The sequence below is a fragment of the Drosophila mojavensis genome, unplaced genomic scaffold (assembly GCF_018153725.1).
Source record: "Drosophila mojavensis isolate 15081-1352.22 unplaced genomic scaffold, ASM1815372v1 contig_136, whole genome shotgun sequence".
Classification (NCBI taxonomy): Eukaryota; Metazoa; Arthropoda; class Insecta; order Diptera; family Drosophilidae; genus Drosophila; species Drosophila mojavensis.
Genome location: NW_025318667.1, coordinates 2111567 through 2123514, shown reverse-complemented (window position 1 = coordinate 2123514; position 11948 = coordinate 2111567). Strand labels below are relative to the sequence as shown.

General features: G+C 38.6%; 1 protein-coding gene across 1 annotated transcript; it reads left to right on the top strand.

Moving 5' to 3' along the window:
• Positions 1-10261: 10261 nt before the first annotated feature.
• Positions 10262-11098, top strand: LOC6585550 (putative peptidyl-tRNA hydrolase PTRHD1). Its single transcript, XM_002011142.4, has 2 exons — positions 10262-10850; positions 10916-11098. Exon 1 carries the CDS (start codon positions 10444-10446, stop codon positions 10798-10800), a length of 357 nt encoding a protein of 118 aa, XP_002011178.2. The 5' UTR covers positions 10262-10443; the 3' UTR covers positions 10801-10850; positions 10916-11098.
• Positions 11099-11948: the final 850 nt, after the last annotated feature.

The following is an 11948-nucleotide window of genomic DNA, read 5'->3' as shown; positions in this document are numbered from 1 at the left end:
ACACAGCTGAATGTAAGATCGCAATAACTGTTCTCTTTATACACAGATTGCCAATGGGCGAGCGAGCTTTTGAATGCGTGCGATAGAGGGCGCTAGAGCGATTTTTTCGTTTTACGAGAAGCGTTTGCTTTCGTAACTTTTTTGTTTCTCAACGAACATCTATGAAATTTTCAGCAGTGAGCCTTAAAATATGAGTGAATTCTCTAATTTAAATGCGAAATTTGCAATTTATCAAAATGAAAGTAAAGTGAAGGGCATGCGAGATGTGCTGGAATGGCTAAAGATCGAAAACTTTTTAAATGGACTGCAAGGAAATGGAAGGGGTCAACGTTTAGATGAGACTAAGCTGAGCTGCGCTTGATATAAGGACATCTGTATATTCAACTGTAGCAAGATTAAATCATTCATATAGAAGGAAAGTCGAACTTAATACAGTTAGATGTGACTCAGCTTGCTTGGGAGCTAAGAACTGGCATATTATTTAAAAGCAATTTTTATTGCATTAGCCCAAATCACATAAATCACAAGTAAAAGACGAAGAAGAAGCAGAGGCACGGGAGCAGCAATCAAAAATGAAAACTGAGCCAGTTTTCGAGAATACATTTTCATTTTCATTTATATTTGTTGTTTTTTTTTTTTTTTTTTTTTTTTTTTTTGGCAACGTTTTTAATTTCAATTAGCACGGCGACAATAAACCGGAAGCTGCAAGGGAAGATTGGTCAAGCTAACAAGGACGGGGGCTGGGGTCAGCTGGAGGTAAAAAAAAGGGGAAAATGGTTTTTGCCTTTGCTTGGAAGCCACTTGATTTATGTGGCTTCATTAGACATTCCGCACATAGCCAAAACTAGAATGAGAGAGAGAGAGCGAAAAGGAGCGACAGCAAGAGAGAGAGGACAAATGTGAGCTAAGTGATTGCAAAAAAAAAAAAGAACTAAATGCGTACAATTAGAACGGCTAACAGTCAAACGCATTACTTTGTAATGCCTGGCGGCAAGGGAAAAGGCATGCCCCTTGCGTAGTGGAGTAGTTTTGATACCCAGTACCGATAAACGGGGTATATGCGTCTTGTGCAATTTTATGTAACAGTCAGCAGGGGGCATAGCAGGGGCTATAAGAATATATATTTCTGATCAGATCGACACGATGAACCCATTCGTCTGCCCCTCTGACGGCCCCTTCCTTTCATCCGTTTCTTCTTCAGTCTGATTCTTCATCAATCCTTGTCCTTTCATGACCGTTCACCTCTCCTTCTGTTCATCATTCTATGCCTTTGTCCGCACTTCTGTCTCTCCGTCGTTGCATTCGTCCGTCCTCTCTCCTAATCCGCCTCTTTAAACGCATCCATCTCATTATCTATAAAAGCTAATGAGCTGAAACTTTAGATATTCCCGTAAGTTGGACTCGGCGCTAATGTCGCCTTCTCTTTTAATCAATAGCTTTACCTTTTCCGTATGAAACATAAAATGAAAGATAGCCACACATTTCAAAAACGTGTCGAGCCATTGGCAAGGTATTTCATAGTTGGGCATACCCAGCGAGAGTGCTTTAGTTGCCGTTAGTTTGAATATTGACCAGCCTGGAATATTTTTGGTTGCCATCAAAACAGTTTGAAAAAAGGACCGCAAACAACTGCCAATGTGTGCGAATGTGTGTGTGTGTGTGGGCGAGTGTGTGTGTGTGTGTGGTCTATAAAAAGGTTCGCTGTTTGTTCGTGTGAGCCGCAAAAATATTTGCATAGTTACCTTTAATGTGGTTCGACAACGTTTTAGACTTCAAATTTGCGGATGGGCGGATGGGTGCCAAACGGGGCGTCGCGGGGCGGCAAGGTGAGGCGTTGAGGGGGCGTGGCATTGGGCAATGGGGCAAAGGGGCAAGCCTGCTGTCAATAGACGCCAGGCAAAAGTTCTTCAACAATATAAACGGAACAAAAGTTTTCTTTACACACACACACGCACACACACACACACGCACACACACACACACACATACATGCATACACTTGCTGCATGTAATTTAAAATGAAAAATTCTATTCTTTTGACACACACTCACACACACACACACACTTAGCACAACAAGCATTGATTTCATTTGCATAAATAAGAGAAGAAGAAGAAGAAAAAAGTAAAGAGAATTTTCATTAACTGACGTAAATCCCCGCCAGACATCTGCCAATTGCAGTCATACATACATACATATATCTGTATGTGTGTGTATATAATATCAGTAACAACTCTATAGCCTCTATGTGGCGTCTATACAGTATTAAAGTCCTATATTGTCCTTGATGTATCAAAGACTTTATAATCGAATATATTCAACAAGAAAGTAAAATCTTTATCAGCAAAAAATTAAAAAATAAAATTTTTGTTTTTTTTTGTTTGAGTAATTGAAAAAAAAACATATTTTTAATTATTAAAATGAATTTTTATGAAAAAAAAGCAAAAATAATTATTACAGATCAATTTGTATATCAAAATCAAATCATAACTCTTATTTCCAACTTTTATAATAAAAATTAGTTTTTATAATAAGTAGCAAAAATAATAGTTATTTATTTTAATTTATTGAATAAATTTAATTTATCTAATAATTTTTATAATAAAAAATAAAAATAGAATTTATGGCTTAACTTTTATTATAAAAATTGAAAGTAAACATTAAATCGATTATGATTTTTATCATAAAAATTAATTTTCATAATTAAAAATAATTTTTTGATAAAAAATTGCAAATATAAAATTATCCTTTTTTGAGTTTGCCATAGAAAATAACTTATGTGTGTTTTTCCCTCTCTTCTTGGAGGTTGTTTTGAACCTCAATTTTTTTAAATTCATAACTCTTATTTGCACACCCTGATCTTTATATATCTAGCGACTGACGCATCTAGTGTACTACTACTATCCTTAGTTGTATTTCGGCAGTTCCTAATATTATCAATAATAATTAAATATTTAAGACTTCTACAAGCTATATCATTTAGTTATAGTATGAGATACGTTTACACATAACATAGAAATCGAAGATTCCAGTTCACTATCGTCGACGTCTATATCTATATCTATATCTATATCTATATCTATATCTATATCTATATCTATATCTATATCTATATCTATATCTATATCTATATCTATATCTATATCTATATCTATATCTATATCTATATCTATATCTATATCTATATCTATATCTATATCTATATCTATATCTATATCTATATCTATATCTATATCTATATCTATATCTATATCTATATCTATATCTATATCTATATCTATATCTATATCTATATCTATATCTATATCTATATCTATATCTATCTATATCTATATCTATATCTATATCTATATCTATATCTATATCTATATCTATATCTATATCTATATCTATATCTATATCTATATCTATATCTATATCTATATCTATATCTATATCTATATCTATATCTATATCTATATCTATATCTATATCTATATCTATATCTATATCTATATCTATATCTATATCTATATCTATATCTATATCTATATCTATATCTATATCTATATCTATATCTATATCTATATCTATATCTATATCTATATCTATATCTATATCTATATCTATATCTCTATCTCTATATCTATATCTATATCTATATCTATATCTATATCTATATCTATATCTATATCTATATCTATATCTATATCTATATCTATATCTATATCTATATCTATATCTATATCTATATCTATATCTATATCTATATCTATATCTATATCTATATCTATATCTATATCTATATCTATATCTCTATAAATTCCGACTTGGAGCTAATATACCCGCTGGGCTATGCTTGAGCTTGGAATATGCTCAGACTAATAAAGCGCTATTCACAGCAATAGCTTGAAGCATGACAGGTGCAGGCATTTACATGTGTTACACACACACATACGCACACTGTTTGATAAGAGCTTGTTTTCAAAGTATCCCAAAAACGAAAAAAACTATTGCCTACTTTTGTGCGCAAGACAATCGAATGCCAAGCAGCAGCAGAGGCAGTCGTAGCCCCTCCCGCTTGCCTCATATCCGCCCACCTTAGGCATTTTACACGCACGCAGTCAAAAATTGCATAAATTAAAAAACTGCACACCAACACACACATACACACACACACACACACACACTAATACACACTGGCGTAGCTGCCTAATGAAAGACAGTCTGGCAACCCCTTTTTTTGGCTTTTTTTGAGCTGCTGCCATCGTTTGCTTGGGGAGTGAGAGCGGGAACAGTCTCCACACACATGCACACACAAACGCCCCCCTCCACAGCTGTCGCTCCCGCCCCTGCTCGTGTCGTGCTGCCACCAAGGAAGTAATAAAGTATCTCAAAAGTAACTTATTAACCATGCTGACAACGCAGCCAGTTCCTGTATCTCTGTCTATGTGTGTGTGCTGCTACCGGGTATGCGTGTGCGTGTGCGTGTCCGTGTATGTGTGTGTGTGTGTGTGTTTGCTTGCTGCCCGCCCACTCAAACCGCGCGACATGTCTCATGTTTGCTAATTGCGAGTCGATTTTTCATTTCACATTTTTCTCTTATGAATGTTGCGTGCCACCCACTTACCACCCCCTCCCATGCCACTGCGGCCACACCTCTGCCGCCCCTTTTGTACCTTTTCTTCGGGCATGGACCTTGGCTGTGGCTCTTTGGTCCCAGAGCCACTTAGCAAACTTGATTGAGCCCTTTTCTCCTTTTTTTTTTTTTTTTGTTGGTTGGACAATGTGCCATATTAGGCGTGGCAGTGGTGGGAATACATAAATGTACAATCTCTATATATATACATATATATCGTATGTGCATATATCGTATGTACGTATCGCAAGTGCGTATATCGCTTGCCTCGTTCTCAGCCTCTCGAAATGACGCAAATGGTTAATTTAATTACAAATTCTTTGCTTTCTTTTAGCATTCATATTAAATTTTCATGTGGCCCCAGTGCAGACACAACTGTGTGCGTGCGTGTGTGTGTGTGTGTCTGTGTGTGTGTGTGTGCACCTGCTGTCATTGCTACACTTGCTGCCTTCGCTTCTGGACGTTTAAATACCCTAGAGACTGGCACAGCCTCAACCCAAACGTTACACTGCCCCTCTCCCTCTCTCTCTCTCTCTCACTCTCTCACGCACACACATGCACGCACGTTCACTGATTGTGACTTCAGTGAAAAATAGCGCTCATTAATGCTGCTCATTAGCAGCCGCAACGGTCGCACGCTCTGCCTTGTCCTTTAGTCCTTTGTGCAGGTCGAGCTCCCTGGATATGTGGGCTTATATCCAGCTCTAACGGTTTCGGCCACCATTCAACGAGTGTCAACTGGCAAATGATTCGCCATTATTTACTAATAAAACTCATCGAGTTTCACCACACGCTAATCGAATGTGGCCCCGCCCAACCCCTACAACTCCAACCCGCCCCCCACGCAACCATCTGAAACTCCCTTAATATCGCTTCCATCTGTGACAACTTGTCGCCGCTCTGGCAGCACTCTTAATACGTTCTGACTGCACGTCCTTACCCCACAGCCAAATGAGCCCAATCCACTTGACTCTGGCGAAGCCCATCACAAACCCAAACCCAAACCCCAACCCAATCCCCATCCCCATCCCCATCCCAATAGCATTTAGCGCGTGGCTGACCTCTGCAATTAGTTGGCTAAATATCTATAGCAACTAGATAAACTATCTGTCTTTAAATAGTAACTGTATTACAACTGACCAACTGTTTATCCATTCAGTTTTGCATCACTTTTAAGATTTCCATGCATCTCTAATCCATTTACGCCTTGCTCTATCTAACGTATATATATAAGTTAAGCGCTCCCACACTAGAGTACTAGTGATTGGGGACGCTGTGTTGGGTTCTTGTGAATATATAACAACTTTGTGTTCAATGAAATAATATATTTTATACAATTTGGAACAATAGGTCTAAACTCTCTCTAGTCCGAATATAAACTGAACTAAATCTGTTCAACTGGTTAGGTTCTCCCCTTGAATGTCTGACTGGACTCTCCAGCCTCCTTAGATTATCAAAAGTCTTAACTTATATATATGTATATATATGTATGTATTGCATATCTAATCGGTAAATGTATCTATCTATAAGTCGCTCCTATGATGCCTCTAACTCATCTACCTAATTTCGCTCGCTCTTCATTCACTCTCTCTCTCTCTATCTCTATCTTCCCCCTTCCCTTTTCTCCTCTTTTTCTCTTCCTTTGCATTCTATTTTCTGTATTTGTTTCTCTGGTAACTCTGTTTCTTACTGAAATATACTTTAATTATCTCTCATTATCATTTCTTTTTCTCTCTCTCTCATTCGTACTATCCTTCTCTCTCTCTCTCTCTCTTTCTTTCTCCCTCTCTCTTTTGTACCCTTCTCTATCATTGAATTATTTTTCTGCATTTGATTCTCTTTTATCTCTATCTTTTATTCAAATATCATTAATTCTGTCTATCTTCTTAATTGTCACTATTTTCTCTCTCTCTCTCACTCTCCCTCTCTCTCTCTCTCTCTGTCTCTTATTCAAACGGTCTGTAATTATCCCTCATTATCTCTTCTTTTCTCTCCCTTTCACTCTATTTCTCTCTATCTCTTAATTATACCTCATTATAACTAATTTCCTCACTCTCTCTCACTCTCCCCTCTCTCTCTCTCTATCACTCTGTCAGCCTTTCTCACTTTCTCACTCTGTCTTTCTTATCCTCTCTCTCTCTCTCTCTCTCTCTCTCTCTCTCTCTATTTCTACTATGTTCAATACCCCTCTATCGCTCTTAGCCCCTATTTTCTCCATCCCTTAATCTTATGATCCAAACAAACTAAACCATTCGCGCTCAGAGAGCTATACCTAGCTAGCTAGAGCTATACCTAGAATTTCTGCTATCTTTGTGGTAAGTGCAAATCGGAATTTCTAGTCACTCTCAGCTAGCCGAGACCCCAGCAGGATCTCAATGGAGGCAATCAGCTCGAACTTCACCTCAAACACCAAACTCAATTATGAATTGTGCAAAATATAGAACAATGCGCATAGTTAGAATCTGCACAGATATCTTATGTATATACATACACATATATAGATGTAGGTATATATGTAGGTATTTACCACTAAGATGAGGGTTGCTCGCTGCGCACTCATAAGATTTTGATTAATGGTTCGAGCCGAGGCTCGATTCAAATTCGATTCAATTTGCAAACGCTGCTTTCTTTGCTTCCTCTCCCATTGACGTTGGGCTTTGATGCCTGCTCCCAAGTGGGCGGCGAGAGGGCGTGTGGGTGTGGGCGTGACAGTCGATGGCTAGTTGTGCTGCCATTCAAACTCTTTTCCGTTGACTCTTATTTTTCTTTTCTTTTTTTTTTTTTTTTTTGGGTCATTCCTTGCGTTTAATTTCGTTTATTCATACGAATGGCCACAAAATGACATTTGCATTTGCCATGGACAGCGGTCACTGAACCAAAGCCCCAAGCTGTGCCCCACGCCCCTAGCCGCCGCCCTAGCCTAGAGAGAGAGCCCGCAGCAGCTGCTACTGCATCCCGAGGGAGCAGCTGAGGCTGCCTGAAGATGTGAATAAGGATATGAATGAGCATGTGAATATGTGAATGTGAGTTGGGGTTGGGGTTGGGGCAGGGGCTGGGGCTGGGGCTGGGGCTGGCCCTAATCTCATAACGAATGAATGGCACATTTGGCAAATTTGTTTTGACAATTGAGAAGCGAGTGCTAAATTTATGGCATGCCAAAGTGCGAGAAACTATCCATTCAAATTGTAGCACCCACTCCTCTAGTGACTCTACCTCTACCTCTACCTCTATATACATATATATACTATATACATATCTTTGCATTTGTCTGCGTAATTAATTTCATGCTGAGTCGACGATTTGTAGGCCAAGGCACAAAAAGGCGCAGCTATAACAGAGATAAATGAGCTTAAACCTGTGCAAAGCTGAAGCTAACTCAACTAATCAATACCCTATACGTACAAAGAGCTTATCTATTGCCTAACTAACTAGCTAAAGTCACATTTGACTGCATTAAAACGTATTTTCACTCAGCTTTACTTGGTTTCTTTCTGCTTCTTCCAGTTCGACTTGGAGCATTTGAGCGTTCCAAGCTCGAACCGGTTCATGAACTATTCGTTATCTCAGTAAGAAATGCCACGACTTAAGTGTTTGCTGTTACCCTGTATTTGTATGGCAAGTCTTTAATTTTAACAAAGAATCTATATTATATATATTATATATCTATATGAAAGATGACTTACAGGGTATTCAGAAAATGAACGGAGTATAGTAAGCGTTTTGTTAGTTAAACAACAAATTATACACTAAATATATACACACAGGCATACGCCATAATGAGCATTCGAAACAGCATACCCACTATCTAGATGGTGTACAGGGTATCTCAATGCACTATAAAAACCATTTGTTCAAGTCGAATGTAAATGGCATGCAATTCAATGACTTAGCAGAAATACCAAAATTTACAGGGTATTATTCAGCATGCATAACAGACCTAAAGTAACATGAGCGATCTATGAGCTAAGCATATCATATTTTTAATGACATATAAGCACGTTTCATAATGAGCGATGGAAACAGCATGCCCTTTATGCACATGTGGTGTGCAGGGTATCATAATGCAATAGATCCTTGGCTCGTTGGCCAAACATGGATGGGTTGCAAATGGCATTGCTGTTGCTGCCATAACTGTGTTGGCCCGTCGCTGCCGTCGGCTGTCGGCTGTCGTTGGCAGCGCCTTGGCCAATGTGGCCAAAAAGCAATTAGCAAAGTTTTCGGCTGCCGTGGCCGGTGCCAGCCGACTGCCATAGCCTGGCTGGCCTGCAGACACTCAATGGCAGCAGCAACTATTCGGCCATCATCAATCTGCGCTGCTCCTGCTGCAGTTGGCTCCACTCGCTATGCCGGATCGTCCGTGTCCGTGTCCGCGTCCGTGTCCGCGTCCATGGACGTTGGGCTGGTCGAACCAGGCGCGACCAGCGTCATTTCCAATTATTCATGGATAATCTAACCCAAAATGGGACGTTAATTACGGACGCATGTCACTGCCACGCCTCTGCACCACTCACCTCTCTCCCCAGCAGTCTCCTCTCGTCTCTTCTCTCAGCTGTGATTGCAACATTTCGCAACTATTCGTTTGTCTCTCTGTCGAATCACAAAACAAAAACATCGCTGACCCAACGACATAGCGAGGGTGGCTCAATAGTAAGCTATCGGCAAATGCTAGTTTAATCTAGTTTAAGAAAAAGTTTCAATTTACTATGCGTCAAGTCAAGCTGGCCCCATATATTTATATCGACAACGTAATTCTCCTTATTATAGAAAGTCCTTTGATATACATTTATTTCCTTAAGCCTTTTTCTCATCCACAGACAGGGTGCATTCAGCATTTGACTACTAAATGAGCGACCCTCGCGTACTTGCACATTCCCCTTTTGTGTGATTAATTGAGCTGCAAATCGTTGCAAAAACGAAAGAGGAAATACAAATTGCAATATTCTGTTTTTGACAAGTCAGAATAAAGTCGCAGCGACTTCAAACCAAAAATGCAGACAACAATTCAATTAAAATTTGACACAACATAAATGTAGAGATTGATAAACATATATGCAGATGTATATTTAATCTGAAATACGAATTGCTTTAAATCTATTTGACGTAACTAATCAAGAAAGAAAATTTTAATTTGAAAGAAATTAGCAAAATGGAGCAACTATTTTAAAAATAATAATATGCTATGTACAGAGACAATTTTTCATTGAATTTATTATCAAGTCCAAGTTAATTGTCAATTGGTTGGCGGGAAATTCAAATATGAATAGTGCCCACTGGGCAGCCCACAGTTTGTATTTTGCCAACGAATGTGGGCTTCCTAATGGGCTACTGTTCACAATTGATACACATAGTTCACCTGATTGGCTTTTATAAACCTGCGCAATTCATGATGGCATTTCTGGAAGAAAATGATTGTGCTCTTGTTTTCCGTAGTAAGAAGTCTAGTAAGTATATTATTGCATTATTCGCAAGTAATTTAATGCACTTCAAACTGTTCCCAGGCAATTCACAAATGAACAGCACTTAATAGGCAGCCCACATTTTTTGGCCGTAGCAACAAGTGTGGGCAGCCCAAACGCGGGTATTCACAATTGGCATAAGCATTTCGAAAATCAGCCGTATAACATGCATGTGGTCACCCCAATTTCCGATTCATCAGCTGTTCATAATAGATACGCTGCTTCCGACACCAGCAAAACAGCTGTGCAGCCTGTGTGCTCCAACAAATTTTGCCTAGCCGACCGCCACAATTGAACAGCATACACGCCTTGAACTATATGTAAACAGAATCTGGTGGCTAAGCGCATTGCTGAAAGGACTTTCACTCTAATGGCCAACATAGTCCAATATATTGTGGTGCGTAGTGACTTGCGCAGCACCCTCAACTGGCCACTGGGTGCGGTAATTGCGCAATGTTGCCATGCAACGGCCGCTGTCATGAGCCTCCACGCTGACGACGAGGAGACGCAGGCATATCTGAAGGATCTGGACAACATGCACAAAGTGGTGCTGGAGGCCAAGGATGAGGCGGCGCTACTAAAGCTAAGCGAAAAGCTAAAAGAGAACGAGATCAAGCACAAACTCTGGATCGAACAGCCAGAGAATATACCGACCTGCGTAGCAATCAAGCCTTATGTCAAGGATGTGGTACACAAATATGTGAAGCATCTGAAGCTATTAAAGTAAACAACTGTAGCTTAGATACCAGCATTTAGCATTTCTATATAACAATAAATGTGAATAGTTTGTATATGTGTGTGTTTGTTATATGATTGCAATTGATTTTTATTCATACTTACAGAAAGCTGGCGAAGATCTATGAAAAGTTCGAGCTCTAGTGATATAGCGGGAGTGGGTTACCTGCTCTAGATGTTGTTGAGGTAGATATACTCCTCTGATATCCACATAGAATATTATGAAGATGATTCTGAGTCACTTGTATATTATGAATTCAACACGGCTGATTGAAGTGTAGAGAAAATTATCATACATAGCTTTCTTCCTTCACATTTATCGCAAAACTAACGACTGAGTGGCAGAATATACATATGTATGTATATGAAGCTAGACACATCAAATGGTAAATAATGGAAAATTACTTAGTCAGGCTCGGCTCAGCCGATTCAGCGTTCTTCTTTGTAATATAAACAAACGCCGATCACGCTAAGTACTTACAACTTGTAAGTTACAAGCATACATCATATACTTATATCTGATCATATTAATAAGCTGATTAGCTTCGTTAAGCTTATGCAACCAAAATTGCTGCTCTATAGATCATTAGAAAATTATATTTCAATATATCTGCAGAGATCTCCTTCCATCACTCTCCCTATCTCTCTCGCATTTGTGAAGCCAGCTATCACGACCATTGTGCGCAATAACTTAGTCGCCAATCGATAGCTAGATATCGATATGTCTAACTGAGCCGGCAGCTCTGCAAATCGCACACCAGAAAACGGGAAATTCCCCAGATATTCCGAGATATGCGCGAAAAAAAATAATTAAAGACCTTAAATAAAAAACAATCTTTGGTTGACGTCAATAATTTATATTTTAATATTGATTTCTGCTATGTCTGTAGCTGTGTGTGTATGTTTTATTTTTTTGTTTCTTCAATCTTCTTTTTAAGATGGGTCCAGCCATTGGATATTACCACTAACCATAGTCATATTATTGTGGTTAGTGATATTACAAATAGATTTATAAAAATTGCCTGAACTTAATTCTTCGTTAAAACGTATAACAATTCAAATACTCTTGCAAAACAAGTAAATTGATAATAATTACAATTTTGATTAAACCCTATGCAAATTGTCTAGATCCAAAATAGT